The sequence below is a fragment of the Staurois parvus genome, unplaced genomic scaffold (assembly GCF_062004578.1).
Source record: "Staurois parvus isolate SC_StPar_1 unplaced genomic scaffold, SC_StPar_1.0 ptg000225l, whole genome shotgun sequence".
Classification (NCBI taxonomy): domain Eukaryota; kingdom Metazoa; phylum Chordata; class Amphibia; order Anura; family Ranidae; genus Staurois; species Staurois parvus.
The window spans coordinates 3,218,034-3,236,461 of NW_028318021.1; the positions used below are offsets into that span (position 1 = coordinate 3,218,034).

Sequence of the window (18,428 nt, forward strand, 5' to 3'; positions counted from 1 at the left end):
CACTGTTAGCCTTTATAGAAATTCATATTTATTTCCAAGAGCGCTTAGCACATTCCTTAGCTGTTAGGTGATATAATAGACAAGTATTTATCTATCTTCCCTTTTGGGATAACCATCTGAAGATTGCTTACATGCTGCCAAAACCCTCTTGTTGAGATAATTTCTTTTATTTGCTTAAGTAGCGATCCCTTTTATAGTAACAGAACTCGAATAAAAGAAAAAGGAGTCAGTTTAGGTCAAGGTGAAATTTATTACCCACACAGCATACGTATTTCCCTCCAAACACATTTCAAGAATCCATCTCTTTCACTGAAAACTAGTCAATTAACATGTTAATAATACAAAAGCAACAACTTTAACACTGAACAGACAAGACCTTTTCCGTATGTAATGAACACTACGTAGCATCAGTCTTATCCACCACATGAAATCTCACAAACTTGCTAAAATGTTCAAATTTAACATTATTTAATTTATTTCGACACTTTCTATCGATCCCTGACCATGTAAATGTTCACTCCTTAGGTATTTTTTTTTAATCTTAAAAGTACATTGTGAGAATAACATTGACTTTATATGGCATCACACTTGATTAATGCAGAAAAACAAAAATTTGAGACGACTGTGCAGAGTGATTGAGGTACACAGTGAGAAAACGAAAATCCACTGGCCAATGGGGAATACGGGATGTCGAGGATAGAGGAAAAAAAAGACCAGCAGCATTACCTTTTTTTTTACAATATTTGGTTGTTAATTTATGCCTTTCATTTAATACTAGCACAACCAATGCCTATTGACTCTATTGAAAATTTTAATGTTTTTTTACATCAACTAAGCAATTCTGACTGGCTGAACCAGGTTCAGAAGGAATGACTTGCATTCCTAACAAGAGTGCTAACACTGACTAATTTTTTTTAGTAGGCCTCACTCTTGAAAACATTGCTTAAGCTTGAAAAATGCCGGCCTATTTGTCTATTAAAGTTGGACGCACTCTAATGGGCATCATAACATGCCAAAGACTGACTTTGTGTGCTAAATGTCTTACAGCCCAAAAGGCTAAAACATGCCACATAGGCATTAACTGTTAAATGGCAAACGGTTGTTGTTGTTTCTTGTAGAGAAGGCTTATTAGGAAAAAGCATGGAAGGATTTTTTGCTGTATGAAGTACTTCTAAGGCTAGGCCCCCAGAACTTCTGGTCCTTTAAGCATAAAGGTAGCGCAAAATCCATTTCCTGCTTCTGATAACTAAACATTTCTCCAAAGAAACTGCATTCACATAGCTTATGGTTAACAATAGGTGTCTTTTAATGTGCTTTGGACAACAGGCGCAGTTAAAATATTCACTTAACAAATAATAAGCTTTGGAAACAGCAGAATGGGAATACCCCCCCCCCCCCACACACACACTTGCCCCATTCTCTCATGTGAGCAAGGTTTTGATAAACATTGACAGCTTTCATTACCCAAAAGTGCAAGGAATTTGGCATTTTGCTGCCATTCAATGAACAATAAATAGTGTGATATCATATGAGGGTTTTTTGTATGTTTTATTATTTTTTTCTGTCTTACTGCTAATTTTAGCAATACGTATCATTTACACAGAATAATCTTTGGAATTTCTGTGTATTGGTTACTCCAGTTAGAAGTTAAACATTATGAAGAAAACACATGCAAAAATCCCTCCATCACTAATAAATATGACTTTTGTTTCCTCTCTTATGTCAAACGTTACTCACAAGGCCTCCTGGAAAAATGCGTTCCATTTGGAGCAGCGGTACGCACTAGCAATCTTATCTGAGCCCTCAGACACAACCGCCATTTAGAAGATGAGGCTTTGGCAAACTGAATTTGTGCCAGTTGCCTTCAAACTGTGACAGCAAATATTGTGGTCTTTAGCTGAGCAAGAGCTGTTCTTTTTGCCCATAGATTCATCCATTCATTATGCTACTCTGCAGACAAAAGGGGAGATTTGATTAATTGCTGTGGGCATTAACAAATGTGTACAACAATTTACAATATAGATGCCTTTACTGGGTGGAGAATTATGGTATATTTCAAAGGGGTCTTTCCCATTCAACTATGAGATGGAACACCTACTTGGTGATCAGCTATAATTGCCAGGGGTAGCTTCCAATGGGTTTATGAAACTGAAGCCAAGTAGAGACAGAAAAAAAGGCCAGTAGCTTGGAGTGCTGTAGAAGCCAAGCATCTCTTTACAAAGGTCACTGAAAAAATAGGTTACAAACCCAACATTTAACATTACCAACTAAGTGCAGATGGTATAACCCACCTCATAGTTAGAGATGGCAAGCCCACAAAATTCTTTCTTTTTTTTTCTTTTTTTTTTTAATAACACAAACGTCTACACAATCACTAGCACTTTCTAAGCTGTGCTGCAGCCAACTGTGCCTATCCAGCTAGTACTGCCAATTGGTGAATCACCCGCCCCTTGGAGCTCACCCATCAGCCAGCAGGTCCCTGTCTCTGTCTTAAATGCACTTAACGTTTCCTAACTCTTTACATTCCTTTATAGCCAAACCTACAAGGTTATCTTGCTGGTGGTGCTGCACTAAACCAGCACCTGCACACTGTTCTGGCCGTCTTCCTCTGCTTTATTAATTCCTTCCCTAAATGAATACCTGTCATGAGAGAAATACTGGGCAGTTTGCACTGCAGGCCTGTTTTTTAAAAATGCTTATACTCAGCCCAACTCTGGCTTTGGTACTTTCTAAACTACTAGCCCTGAATAGGTATGCAGCAGGTGAAGTCAGAACCTTTTACCTTATTTGTTCCAGATCAGGGATTCAGAAAGCAATGAAGTGCATCAGCATGACATCCATGAGAACAGTCTTTTTTTAGAAGGAAAGGTCAGCAATGCAAGCCCCCATAGTATTCTCATGACAGGTTTACTTTAAGAAGGAACTGTTTCCTGTTGCCTGCAGCTACCAAATGCGCTAGTTTTATGGGAAAATAGATTGGAACATGCAATTGGTCACTATTGGCAACAAAAACAGGCATTTTCTTAGACAAGTGATGCCCTTTGTGAGCCAGGCTAGCTTACAACCTTGTCGACAGTCACAAGGAACTAGTACCACGGACAAACACCACTAGAACCACATCTTGGCTGCTACAAGTAACAGGTGTGGTCTAACAGAACAAACTAAAACTACCCAAGTTACCTCTTTCGCGTAAATAACCATAAATTCATAAAGCTTACACATTTCATGTCACTTTAATACAATACCCTTTAGGTCCCATATTATTATTATAATAATGAATGACTGGTAAGCTTCAAAAAGGTTTCTGTGTTTTTAGGGACTGAGTATAAGGGGGATGGGGGGATGACATACTGAATTGATTGGAACCAGTCTGTACCAATGAGGTACGAGGCTTTTTCTGTGCCTTACACCATCATGCTAGCATTTCTTTAGAGTTTACAATGCAAGACTGGATTATGGGTTGTTTAGCAGCTTTATGATGGCTACATACTAATACACAAGTATATAACTAAACCTCTTGCAATCCAGAAATGCACAAATGTACTTTTATCATCATTTGCACGTTTTTATTCTTGATTAATTAAAAAAAAAATAGCTACTATGCTCACCAAAGCTCTTTGTGAAAATGCCATATATACCCATCATAGCGTGAGATTTCGAGTATCTTCACATGCTTTAAATACATGGTATGTCGTTCCCTTAACTCCTAAGTCTAAAATATAGAAACTTTTTTTTCCTTTTCTAAAGGTGATAATGATCATTTTTACCAAAGCTCAGACCCTAAAAAACAGTGAGAAAATAAATGAAGAATTATGGAAAGCTTAGGCTGCTTTCAGTTCATTAATTTCTATCTCGAATGTGGGGTACATATCCACCTATCAGCAAATTTGATTATGCAAAACAGGCCAGTGAAATAGCCATCTTTTTAAAACACTTCATTGCCTGTCACGTTCCTTTACACGTCTACAGTTCCATGAAGTACTCATTGTGTCCTGTGGTATATGTGAAGTATCTGTGAATTGTCAAACGTTCTGTGTATAAAAGCATTCCACAGACGACTGTAGATTGCTGTAGACAGGCTATGAACATTCAGATATTTACACATTTTTAATAAGCAGCACATGAGCTTAAAAACAAAAGCTGACTCTGTAGCTCTAGCTGTTGTGGAACAATTCATTTTCAAAGTTCAGAAGCAGCAAAGTCATTTAAGTAGGGTCTTGGCACTCTGCTCTCCTCTATTTCCAGCGCACCTGTGCTCTGATTACTTTGAAGATTAGAAGGATGGCAGGAGTAACAGGGGCTGCTAAGAGAAAGTGAAATGGAAATGCTTCTGGTGTAAACTTTGAGGATGATTTGCATCATAGTGCCTGTTGCTACAGAGGTCAGTGAGGGCTTGTTTAAAAGCCTATTGGGGAAAATGAAAATATTTGAGCATCTAAGCCTGGCCACAGTTCTACCGGAACAGAGCAAAGCAGACAATGTATACTATTTGCAAAGGTTTCTGGTTTTTCTGCACTGCCTTACATAATCAAATTTGTGGCCTTTTTCTGTAATGATACTCTACATAACTACATTCCTTTTCCACTAATGAAAGTGGGTAGACTACTCAAACAGATCAAGTCAGCAAAAATACACTTGTAAGTAATTGTAAAGGTTACATTTTTTTTCTAAAATAATAAACATATAATACTTACCTGCTCTGCGCAACGGTTTGGCATAGAGCAGCCCTGATCCTCCTCTTCTGGAGTCGCCTGCCAGTGCTCCTGGCTCCTCCCTCCTTCCAAGTGCCCCCATACTAAGCCACATGCTATGGGGGCACTAGCGTGAGCTCAATCCTAGGTCGGGCTGTGTGCATCTATTGACACATATAGTGCTGTTCAGCTCCACCCCTTGCTCTCTGCTCACAGGATTTGATTGACAGAAGCAGAAGCCAGAGGCTCCCACTGCTGCCAAGCCTCTTGTGAGAAGAGGGGAGAGAAGAGCAGTGCAGAGGGGCACAGTGCTGGATCAAGATCGGGCTCAGGTAACTATTTAAGGGGGGGTTGGGAGGAGCTGACATGGAAAGGTTTTTTTACCCTAATACAGAGAATGCATTAAGGTAAAAAAAATGTACCTCTACAACCACTTTAAAAATGAACATGCTACAATTTATTACACAATCTTTGTGCCTCGGCAAAAAAAATGGTTTGTACAGTAAGCCAGACAACTATGCAAACTACACTAAGTTCTAGAAGCCAACTGAAATGAACCTTCTTATGGATCTAAGTATACAAAAGGAACCTGGTTGCTTAGAGTTAATGCATTTTGCACATTGTCATTTATTCTTGCAATGCTGTGCTTGAATTTTGGCTTGCTTTTTTTTTTTAATTAGTTAGGCCTTTCTTTTGGTCCTATAAAATTATACACATTCCTCACACAACAGTAGGATAAAGCGATTTTGAACACATTAGCATTAGTATTCACAAAACTCACAATACCAAGCAAAGACTGATACAAGATGGCTACCTGTCAAATTTCCATTGTTAAAGTGGACCTGTTATCTAGTCCCAGTAGAGTCCGCTATGTTTTGTCCAGAGCCATTACTCAGCCATGTCACTAAGGTTTTTCGGTGTTTCCAGTAACACTCCAGAGATCATACTCTGAAAGAATTGATTCTGTTGGTGGAATGAACAACAGGTACATGTTTTGGTTTCCCCAGAGGTCCTAAATTTGGCAGTCTTTGCTTCCAAAGATGTGGAGGATATGTGTTAAATTGCCTTGGAATATTTAACTTAATATAATGTCTGCCCCCAAAACTTTTTTATTTAGTCTTTAGGAGCTATGGAGGGAAGGATCAATGCTAATATTGTAGCATGTCCATTTTTCACAACACCGGACAGCTGCCTAAGCAGTACAAACTGAAAAGAGAATGAATAGCAAGTTCTCCAGTACAAATGCAGTTTCCAGCTGCTCTGTACCATGGCACTAAGCTCCCAGAGGAAAACTGAAAAAGTGTGAGGTATTGAAGGTGTAGGAACCATACTGAATCCAGTGAACCTGAGGTAACTCTACCAATTTTTTAGGGTGAGATCAGAAAAAAAGTCATTAACGCTCTTAGAAGCAATTTTAAAAAACTATACAAGGGCATTTCCAGTAATCAAAAATCCTTATATGTCCACTTAACCATCTACTTACTTCAGGATTGGAAATTTTTAAGCAGTAAAATAATATATTATAAAAATGTTTATAAAATAGCAGCACACTCAGTGAAACAATACAGCTAAGTACTGTTAATGTGAATAAGAATGAAACAAATTTTAGCTCCATAGCAGCGCAAAACAAAACAAAAAAATATATATTTTCTCCTTGTATCAGCCTTTGTAGCTGATATTTGGCGAACCCCATTTTCAATTGTGTTTCAATTTTCGACTTTTGTTTCAAATTGCAAACAACAGCTTAACAAATGTGTCAACTGTATCATAAAATTGTGCAACAGCAATTAAAAAAAGTTGCAACAGCATTAAAAAAATACATATATAAAATTAAAATAAAATGATGCCAAATTGCTGTAGCAACCACAAGAAAAAAAAAAACGAATTCAAGTACACTGGCACAAATTTTTTTCACGCAACAAAATTTCTTGATGTTTACCGTTTTGTCACCAGCAATTTAATCACAATTATCTAAAATAAAATGAACTGAACCCTGCAGGGCCTACGGCACTAGCAATAAGGTCAACCAAAGGGGTTAATATCCTACAGGGTCATAACAGAACAAAATAAAACAATACTTTAGTTTCTGATACATCTGGAATGTTCTTAAAGGAATGTCATCCAAATGCAGGTGTTGAAAAATCCAGCAACACCAAAATGCCTTCAGGCTGTCGTGGGGGTCACGAGGCTGAATAAAATGTGGGGGGTCAGCAAAAATTTTCATAAACCATCCCATTTATCCCTTAGGAACTATTTTCAAAGTGCTTTTTCGAATGAAATGGTTTACAATAATGATAACTGCAGACCGGCCATGGAATACAACAGTGGAAGTGGGGAAAGAAAATTATATATTTAAAGGGGGATAGCTCCACAAAATAAGCTAAAATTAGCATTTTAGCAAGTAAAAAAATATTGCTACTGTCAGAAGTTCAGGGTTTATCACGGAGATGATGGACCAACATGCTCCTCTTACATCATGGTGGATTTTTGCAATTTATTATTTTAGCTTGCTAAATGCCTTTAAAAACATTTGATATCCCCTTAGAAGTGTTGGGAAAAGGCTCCCATAATGCAAAGGAGCTGTGTTTTCTTTTGGAATGACAAGGAGTACCTTATACTTTTTGTTTCAGCTTGTTCGAACCATATATTGATTGCCTTGAAAGGCATTTTACTTCACATTTCCAACCAATTTTATACTGTAAGGCAGGGCAATAAAATCCACTTCATTAGCTTTGGAGATAGATCATTTAAAACACAATTGGACTTTCTATTTAAACCAGCTAAATACATTCCACGCATCACAATAAAAGGGGTGTTAAGTCTTCCAGTTTGGTTTATTTAAAAAAGCCTGTCCCCTTCCAGCATGCTGTAGAGAAGGACCCTTGCTCTCTGGAAGTAGAACGCTCTCTCCAGAAGTCTGACAAGTCCTCCTACTGAGTCAGAGCTAAAGCTCTCCAATCAGCAAAGTTCATGCTACCTGCTAATTGTAGAGCTCTAGCTCTTACTTAGCAGGAAGTGTGTTGGACCTCCATAGAGAGATCATTGCTTCCACACAGACAGCAAGAATCATTTTCTGCAGTATGCTGGCAGACTTTTCTACTCAGGTTGTGGCTGCTTTCTAAAGCCAACTGTAAGACTTTGCATATCTTTTGATTCTTAGCACCTGGAATGTATTTCCTGGTTGAAACAAAGCATTCAGTTGGCCATTGATACAGAATTTATGTACTAGACAAGCCTCATCTAGTAGACAGCAAGCAATGTTTCAAACACATCCATAGAATACACAAAAAAGGGTTGACCTCCACCATAAATCTTTAGGCTTGCTAGTGAAATGGTTTCTACATTTAGTATTTTTTAACAAAGATTTTCAGGTATGTTTTAGGCCAGTGTTTCATTGTCTTATGAAGCTATACCTATGGAAAACCATGACCTATACCAAGCACTCTAAGCTTCTTGCCAATATAAACATCTCATTCCATAGACTCAGCTGTGTCCTTGGTTGCCTCTTAGCAAAAATACACCGAATTGTTTTCAGTGGACACAGCTGATACTCTAAAGGCCAAAACAGGGTGATTTCACTGCCCTGCCTTACAGTCTGAAAGGTGGAATTGAACTTGACCAATTTTGTGATCCACAGTAGGCTGTAAACCCCCTCTCTATGTCTACATATTCTCTAAGTAAGGGAAAAAATGAAAGGGGTAAAACAATAGTTAAAGAAAAAAAAAAAACAACTGCCTTAGGCTTGCAAAAAATAAAGCATCTTTTTTTTCGGTAGCAGCTACCATAGATAGCAAAAGTAAACAAAAACTAAATAGGAAATTGAGAAAGCACCTCTCATTAGATAACAATGAAAACAGAACAGATCCCAATTTATGAATGCTCCAAAAATAAGAAAATTGCTTCAATTGCTTTAGGGATCGTTCTGACTTTCGGCCTCTAGAATCCATTAGTCTTTTGCTTTGCAATCTACACATGAAAAACACACCACAAATGCCTGCTCACTCCCTCTGCGACGTCTAGCGAGAGAGGTGTAAGCAACTACAAAAAAAAAAAAAAAAAAAGGAACATCTAAAGTTGTATCCCACAAATGCAGACTTACAATTTTCTAGCTACGTTTTTATGCTTACATAAGCACTTAATTTTGAACAATATAATAAAGAACAGCAATTATCAAATATATTGTGGGATTCCCTTCTAAATGGACACAACAGGCACCAAACACTTAATAATTCCGTTTTTTTCTTTTTTTTGTATTTAAAATAGTTTTTAAATATTTTTTTTTCTAAGTGGGAGCAGATATAAACGGGTTGTTCTAAAAATACAGAACAAAGGAGAAAACAAAGAAAGACTCTTTCGCTTGGCGGGAGTCCTCACAGGTTGATGTCTCGCACGTCTGTAGGGGTGCTGGCCTGATCCAGTTCGTCCATGGTCTTAGACGTGTTTCTTTGCTGTGCCTGCTGTCTGTTTTGTCTGAGGCTGCTGACCAGCACAGATTCGATCTGTTCTTGACAAGCTTTAAGGCAATCCTGTGCAGTAATAAAAAAAAAGATTATATAAGTTAAAATGGATAAAATAAAGCAGAACACTAGACAAACCGCTAAATACACAGATGAAACACACATCAAGAGTTGTTTTGATCTGTTTATATTGATCCATTTCTGAGATTTACAGACAGCACAGGTGGATGACACCTCAGGCCCACTGACTGGACAGTGAAAGAGCAGCAAGACACTGATAAAGCCTTCCCTCTGCCCACTGTTCCTATAAGCATGTTTATTGTCAACACATTTGCATGCAGAACACCTGATTGGCTCCCTGTCCTACCCCCCCCTCCCCCTCCCCACACACACACACACACACACACTATTCCCAGTGCTGCTGCATAGGGGACTGCAAGTCAAAATCAGGTTCTTACACTAGCTGTCATAAAAAAAATGTAATGATTAATGCTCAAGAACTCGCTGTCTTTATTAACATGTCTCCAAAATTAAGCAACCCCAAGCAGCTCACAGAGTTCCAGTAGATTTTGAGCTACAAACAACTGGACAGTGGGTACTTAATGGTGCAGTAGATTTTTACTACTCTCTATGTGGAGGGTATATTGGTACATGGTGAATGGATAAGTTATCTTCTTTCTTGAAGAAAATGGGAAACCCCCCTTAAAGTGGACCTAAACTAAAAAAAAGAAGATTTGCAATCTTATAAGGAGCATATAGAAATGTTAAATGAGCCAAACCAGTACATGAAAGATATATATTATTTTACCTAAATTTACTCTGAAAATTAGTAGTGCACTTCCAGTGACTAGGCAGTTGTTTGAGTCTGATGGTACAGTATATCTGCAGTGTACGATCATATACTATAATGTACTGCTGCCTCTGACTGCTAATCCTACAAGATTTGGAGAAAGATGTTATCACGCTACTGTACTGCTCACTGTTCTCCTTGCTGGAGAGGAAGCTATACCTGAGGACTTGCATCTGCTTTATTCATTCTGTGGATCTGAGCTTCTGCCGCCTCTCCTGTTGCTCCTTAAAGTGGAACTGCACTGTTTCTGAGTACCACAAACCAAAAATGCTATATAATTCATTTTAATATTAAAAACAAACTTATTCATCCATCCATGTGTCCATGCTTTATTGTGCTGAGAAATCATTTTGAAAAACACCTCCTGGTATTTCTGACAGTGGCCATCTTGAGTAAGGATAGATGGATCATGTAGCAGTTGCTTCCTGGAATCCATCTGTCTTTAGCTCAGGCATTGGCTGAGCTGAGAACACTCCCTCCCCTCCTGAAGACTCCTGGCATGTATGACATCATTTGCCTAGGCATGGAAACCAGGAAGTAAATGAAGGAATGCAAAATAAAGAATACTTTCCTATCTATTTACAAATGCTAGCAGCATAAGGATTAGAAATAGTCCATATTGATTGAGAGAGTGAAGTTCCATGTTAAATATTCCCCCTCCTGGCATTAGATCCCTAGTCATCAGAGGGCAGATCTAACATAAGGAAGCAAAGCCATCCCTTCTAATAAAATGGTCCCTATGACAGTGTGACACAAAAAGTGCACAACAAATAAGATCATACTGAAGAAAAGATCAGCTGCAGTAAGCCTAGAATTGAGGACTAGTCCTTTGTTTTCTGCTTGCCTTTGTGGGCACAACTTACATACTTTAGGTTCCTGTGAAGGTTCCAGGAACTCCCAAAAAACAAAACAAACAAAAGTCTCAAAACAGGAACCAGATATAAAATTGTATATTATGTTATTTTGAGGGCGGGTGCACTGGCTATCTGAGTCCTGAGATTTGTTCAGTCTAAATATAAGGAAAAAAGTGTACCTGTGATTTTTATAACATGCTCAAATTTGCAGCATCTGAATCCAGTAATACGCAAAAGTATAAATCAAATAATCAGATACTTAAAGATACATTAGGTTTTTTTTTAAAGAAGAACTGACAAAAATGGAGCTTATCTCAATAGCATCCAGTTATCTTTAATCCGCAGACTAAAAGGTGTCATAGATGGATCAAATCTTGTTCCAATTAGCAGGGACCAGCTAGGATTCGATCCATCTATGGGCAGGCTGGTTGTACTGAAGTTGATCTATAGATCGACTTCTGTATAACCATCCTGTGGGATTTTTTGCATGCGATTACTGCCGGCAGCTTTAGCTATAATTGGGTTCTGCCGACAGAGAAGGCTCCTCGTGTTGCAAGAAATAAAATTGCATCATGATGGCTTGCTTTAGGGATTAAGAGTTGCATATCTGACAAAATGCTTAATATTCTATTGAGATGCCACATAAGCAAACTCCCTCCTGCAGAATATTCTAATCTTTCTTGCAGAACAATGTACATTTTTCTGAGTCACAGACCTTTTATACCTTCTGTCCACTCTGCTAAGCCCTTAACTTAACCTGTTTTTCTTGTTATGTGCCCTTTAAGTAATAGACCTACCTGCCAATTGTCTGTTTTTTTATAGTGTTTTTTGGTGTCTTTACTGTACAACAAGTGAAACTGTTTAAGTTTCTTATGGTTTTCAAATCTGCTGTCACCCATCTTGAGGGCTTCTTGTCTTATTAACCCCTAAGGTGCTAGCAGCATCCCCAATGCATTGTGCTCCTCGGCCTGGAGAATTCTGGGTGCTCCAGGGGTTAAGCAGCTGACATGTTCTGCATCAACTTTCATGGTACAAGATAAATGGAATTCCACAGATTCTTCAGCATTATTTGAAACTAGAATGGATCTTGTGAACTAGCGTGGGAACAGTACTGTGTGCACTGCTCCCCAGACTGCTAGTTTAACAAAGATTAGGAACCAAGGGGACGGAAAGCTCTGAAACCTGGTGATGTCTTGTGTTTCTTAAATATTTAAAGGGCAACTTCAGGCAACAGGTAAAAATCATTCACTGAGCAGCTGATGCTGGACTGGAATTACTGCAGTTTCTTAATGTGGATGTAATGACATTTAGTTTGCTAAAGCACTGTATCATAAACGATTGCTGTTTTCTGCTTCTTTTCATTTACTGTTGCTGCTGATATCTTTCAGCATTTTTTGCAGCAATTTTTGGTCAACATGCACTCCAGTAATAGCTGCATGGCATTTCTTAGGTTAGGATTAAGTATGATTGCGTTAAGGCAACCCATTTGAATAAGCTGCTAAAGAACCAAATTGGTGCATATGCTATTTCTGCAGCGCACCTCTGTCAACAAGATGCACTGGAGTGTCAGTCACAATAAATGGCACTGCACTGCACAAATGTAATTAACAAATGTGTTACTGCAGGGACCTCAGGCTTTGAATAGTGTCTCCTGGCAGAGCTACCACCTCCTGTCAAGATTCCTCTCATTCTAAGAGTGTGATAAAATTTGTAGTGCTTCAGAGACACCAACATTTTACAGTGACCTTGTTGCTGTAGTATAGAGCTAAAATGAAGGCGTAAATGTAAAAGAAGTTCATCAATACTTACACTTTTAAGGTTGATTTCCTGGATCCCAGGTAGCTCAGGGCCACTTTAAAGAGAATGTATCATATTTTGTAAAGATTTATTTATGCTCAGTTCTTCTATTCCTTTTTAGCTATATAAATATGAAAATTTGCATATGGATTTTTCATATTTACTCTTCCTACCTACGTTCTTCAGAGCTCAATGGTTTAAGCTCAAATTCACAACCACAACTGAACAACTGAGTCAAAGGAGGGACACCTCCCCCCACACTCCCTGTTTGCTTTGGTTAGACAGGGCTGTACAAAAATTCAATCAGAGAGAGCTAGTCTGAACGTATGCAGCTTTTACCATGCTCTGTCAGCAAGAAACTCATCATACACTGATACCAGCACTATGGGCGCATCACGTTTTTTTTTTTTGTTAATTAAACATCTTATATGCATAAATAAAACTAAAGTTAAATAAAATTGACCCAATTCTATTACAGTTTCTGTAAAGCACAATGACCTTCAAATTTACAGGCTTATATTTAGGCCTCTCAAAGTACATGTCAGGGAAAAAAATAGTACATCTCTGCAATAGATGCATATTTTATCAAGGTATATAGGTTTGTAAACATTGCAGTTAAAGAACAATACCTGTTGATCGGCTACAAATCCTATGTGCTCCTAACTTCCTGATTTGGCTGGACTCTCCACTCTTTTCTTTCCCTCACCATATGTTTAACATATTTGGATTTGTATCCAGCAAAACAATGCTGTTGCCTTCACTGGCAAGCATCTGTGTACACAATGTGTGTAGAGAAAGAGCTCATGGGAGACATAGTTATGAGGTGGCCATGCCTACACCAATAGGAATTAAACTTCCAGCAGTTACCCCTGCCAGAATTTTACAAGACTGACGATGATGTCACAAGGCATAATAAATGCGGTTTATCGCTACAGCAACAATGTAAAAGAAGAGAAAGTAATACTGGGACATGATCTAGAGGGGAAGAGAGAGGTTTGGGGGTAAATTTGGGTAATGCCTAGACATACACTTCAGAGGGTTGTATTGGGATTTAGCTGGCTGAGTAGATAGGTGCAAAATACAGATAAAGCCTAAATGCATCAGTGTGTAGACTGTATCCTATGACTCGGTGTACATGGAAATTGATGTTTGATTGGAGCATACACTCAAAAACCAGTTATACGAACCATTTCAGAAGACACAACACCTAAATAGTACTTTTTTAACATACAAAAAAGCTACTATAAAATGTAAAAAAATTAGGGAAGCTTGTTAAACATTGTACTGCAATATGGGAGAGTAAAAGTGAAAACTGGATACGCTAGTTGGGGAAATGTGAAGTTCTTTCTTTGGACTCTTTGACAAATAAGGGCTTTGACAGAGGCACAATGAAGCTGTTTGTGAGAATGGAGAATAACCTGCCAGTGAAGGAATCGCTAAAAAGTCCAGTGAAAATACCTGTTTCCATGGGTTTCTCTATTGCTGGCTGGATGAGCAAGCCATTGCCCTGCTGAAGACTATGCTGCAGGATGTAGTTCACTAGCGAGAGAACAATGCCTTGCTCATCCAGCCTCCAAGGGAGTGACCTGTAGAAATAGGTAAGTATTTATCTGCCTTGCCCTATATAGTGATCCATTTCATATTCCTGATATGTGTCTGTTGTACTGTGGACTTGTATAAAAAGTATCATGTTCTCTTTGCATTGCTTCCTTTGTGTAAAATACCTGGTGATCCTGGCAGTCCCTCTGCTTTACTATTTCAAATTGACCATAGAAGGCCTCGAAGCACATCTATCCCAGGGTGGTAAGTTTTTATCTTTGCATTCTTCTTGGGAGCACAGCCTGCCTATAATCTGGTGGTCAGACATGTGACTGCTGTTTATCTGCCTCTTGCTGACATGCCCCCTGCAGTCTCCACCCCCAGGTCATGTGATCACTTTAAAAAAACAGGTATTAATATATATATATATATATATATATACACACTGCTGAAAAAAGTTAAAGGAACACTTTGAAAACACATCAGATCTCAATGGGGAAAAATATCATACACATGCTTGTATGCATGCCTGACAATGTCGGGGCATGCTCCTAATGAGATGACGGTTGGTGTCCTGGGGTATTTCCTCCCAGGTCTGGACCAAGGCATCACTGAGCTCCCGGACAGTCTGAGGTGCAACCTGGGCAGCGCCAGATGGATCGAAACATGATATCCCAGAGGTGTTCTTTTGGATTTAGGTCAGGCGAGCATGGGGGCCATTTAATGGTATCAATTCCTTCATCCTCCAGGAACTGCCTGCATACTCTCGTCACGAGGCCAGGCATTGTCGTGCACCAGGAGGAATCCAGGACTGCACCAGCGTAGGGTCTGACAATGGGTCCAAGGTATCTAATGGCAGTTAGGGTGCCATTGTCTAGCCTGTAGAGATCTGTGCGTCCCTCCATGGATATGCCTCCCCAGACCATCACTGACCCACCACAAAAATGGTCATGCTGAATGATATTACAGGCAGCATAATGTTCTCCAAGACTTCTCCAGACCCTTTCACGTCTGTCACATGTGCTCAGGGTGAACCTGCTCTCATCTGTGAAAAGCAAAGGGCACCAGTGGCGGACCTGCCAATTCTGGTGTTAAATGGCAAATGCCAATCGAGCTCTATGTTGCCAGGCAGTAAGCACAGGGCCCACTAGAGGATGTCGGGCCCTCAGGCCACCCTTATGAAGTCTGTTTCTGATTGTTTGGTCAGAGACATTCACACCAGTGGCCTGCTGGAGGTCATTTTGTAGGGATCTGGCAGTGCTTATCCTGTTCCTCCTTGCACAAAGGAGCAGATACCGGTCCTGCTGCTGGGTTAAGAACCTTCTACGTCCCTGTCAGGTCTCCTAGAGTAACTGCCTGTCTCCTGGAATCTCCTGCATGCTCTTGAGACTGCTTGGGAGATACAGCAAACCTTCTGGCAATGGCATGTATTAATGTGCCATCCTGGATGAGTTGGACTGCCTGTGCAACCTCTGTAGGATCCAGGTATTGCCTCATGCTACCAGTAGTGACATTGACCCTAGCCAAATGCAAAACAGAAAGGATAAGTAGGGAAAAAAATGTCAGTGACCTCCACCTGTAAAACCATTCCTGTTTTGGGGGCCATCTCATTGTTGCCCGTCTAGTGCAGCTGTTGTTAATTTCATTAACACCAAAGCAGCTGAAACTGATTAACAACCCCCTTTGCTACTTAAATAACCAGATCAAAATCCCAGCAGTTTATTAGACTTGATGCTATAGTCTGATCGAAAAGTGTTCCTTAATTTTTTTTGAGCAGTATATATAAGAACAAAATTGTTACCTAATATGGTGTTGGACTGCCTCTGGCGTCCAAGACAGCCTAAATTCTCCTGGGAATTGACAAATATACACTATATATGCTGATGCCTTAAGAGTTTCCTTCACTGGAATGAAGGGGCCAAGCCCAATCCCTAAAAAATAACCCCACACCATAATCCCCCCTCCACCAAACTTTACACTTGGCATAATGCAGTCAGGCAAGTACCTTTCTCCTGGCAATTGCCAAACCCAGACATGTCCGTCAGAATGCCAGACAGAGAAATGCACTTCATCACTCCAGAGAACACGTCTCCACTGCTCTAGAGTCCAGTGGTGGCGTGCTTTACACCACTGCATCCGAAGCTTTGCATTTCACTTGGTAATGTAAGGCTTGGATGCAGCTGCTCAGCCGTGAAAACCCATTCCATGAAGCTCTCTACGCACTGTGGTTGTGCTAATCTGAAGGCCACATGAAGTTTGGAGGTCTTTAGCTATTGACTCTGCAGACAGTTGGTGACTGTTCAGCATGTACTGACCTCGCTCTATCATTTTATGTGGCCTACCACTTCATGCCTGAGTTGCTGTTGTTCCCAGTTGCTTCCACTTTGTTATAATACCACTAAAAGTTGGCCATGGAATATTGGGTAGCAAGGAAATTTCACGGATGCTCCTGAGCTCCTGAGAGCGACCCATTCTTTCACAAATGTTTGTATAAGCAGTCTGCATGCCTAGGTGCTTGATTTTATGCACCTGTGGCTATGGAAGTGAATGGAACACCTGAATCAAATGATTTGGAGGGGTGTCCTAATACTTTTGGCAATATAGTGTATGTATAAATTGTCACAACTTCCAACAGCACTAAAACATTTGTTATACAGATTGCTGATTTTATGAGAAAAAAAAGTATGACAAATTCTTTCTGTGGTGAAAAAAAAAAACAATTCCTCAGTTCCATCAGGAATTTCCTTTAGGAGGACAGGAAATGATCAGCATGAGCTGTATCTGAATTAAAAGTCTGCAAGCCTTTGCCAGCTTTTAATTGCTAAGCGCACACGGTTGTCATCAGAGTCGCTGAACTCTGGTTAAATGGTTGGGGCCTGAGTCTGCCCAGGACATTCTCTGTGTGCCAAAGGTTTATTTTAAACCACACGTGTTAATCAGAGTGATCAGCCGTGTCCACAAGCTGAATTGTAGCACATACACCGCCGGTGGCTCATGCTGTTAACGCCTTTCCCCACTGACTTATATCCTTGTAGGATGACGCATCGTAGAATCTTCCAAAGACACCCATATGTTGTGAAGAGCTGTATAAGTCACGTTTGTAGCACCCATGATGAGGGAATTGTAGTGGAGAGGCCAATAATGCTATATCGTTAGATTTTCTTAAAATGTAAGTAGATCTCACATTATTTTTTGTTTTGGATAGAATGAGGAATTGGTAAAACCTTTTTTTATTGTGGTATGTGTCTCCACTGGGGAGATTTACTCTCATTTTGCCCTATGACCACTCTCACTGAGACCAAAGGTGATGGAAAATTTAAAATGTAATGATTGTCACTTGAACAAGAATAGAGGGTACATTTTCTAATAGGGGCACCTGTTCTGGTGACAACTGTCATTGAACGGATTTCCCTCACATTAGAGTTCTCCTCTCACTTCCTGCTGTATGTCCAAGCCAGAAAACAAAGGAAAGTTTTCCCAATATAAAAAAGAGGATTTTAACTAATCTTTCAATGCAAAAGTAAAAAAAAAAAATTGTTTCAGCTTTGGATATTCTGTACTTACTTTCCTCAGTACAACTACTTAAAGGCTCAGTCCATCAAAATATACACTCACCAGCCACTTTATTAGGTACATCTGTTCAATTGCTTAGTGCCACAAATTGCTAATCAGCCAATCACATGGCAGCAACTCAATGCATTTAGACATCTAGACTTGGTGAAGATGACTTGCTGAAGTTAAAACTAAGCATGAAAATGGGGAAGAAAGGGGATTTAAATTACTTTGAACATAGCATGGTTGGTGATGCCTGACAGACTGGTCTGAGTATTTCAAAAACTTCTGATCTACTGGGATTTTCATGCATAAACATCTCTAGGGCTTACAGAGATGGTCCAAAAGAAGAGGAAATATCCAGTGAGCGGCAGTTGTGTAAACGAAAATGCCTTGTTGATGTCAGAGGTCAGAGCAGAATGGGAAGACTGGTTGCTGTGATGTTCGGATGGTAGGGTGAGAATTTGGTGTAAACAACATGAAAGCATGGATCTATCCTGCCTTGTATCAATTGTTCAGGCTGGTGGTGGTGTAATGGCGTGGGGGATATTTTCTTGGCACTAGCAAGGTGTACCTAACAAAGTGGCTGGTGAGTGTAGTTTTTATCTTGCATTGATATTGGAGATTTTAAACACATATGGGCTTCTTAAACATGTCAGGTATTCCTTTGGCAAGATTTCTGTACTTG

At 39.5% G+C, this 18,428-nt stretch overlaps 1 protein-coding gene across 1 annotated transcript in view; it reads right to left on the bottom strand.

The window, feature by feature from the left end:
• Window positions 1-230: 230 nt before the first annotated feature.
• Window positions 231-18,428, bottom strand: part of CCND2 (cyclin D2) — an 80,924-nt gene continuing 62,726 nt past the window's right edge. Inside the window, exon 5 of the mRNA XM_089679485.1 lies at window positions 231-9,217. Coding sequence (XP_089535611.1) covers window positions 9,062-9,217 — 156 coding nt within the window. The 3' untranslated portion in view covers window positions 231-9,061. The remainder of the gene's footprint in view (window positions 9,218-18,428) is intronic.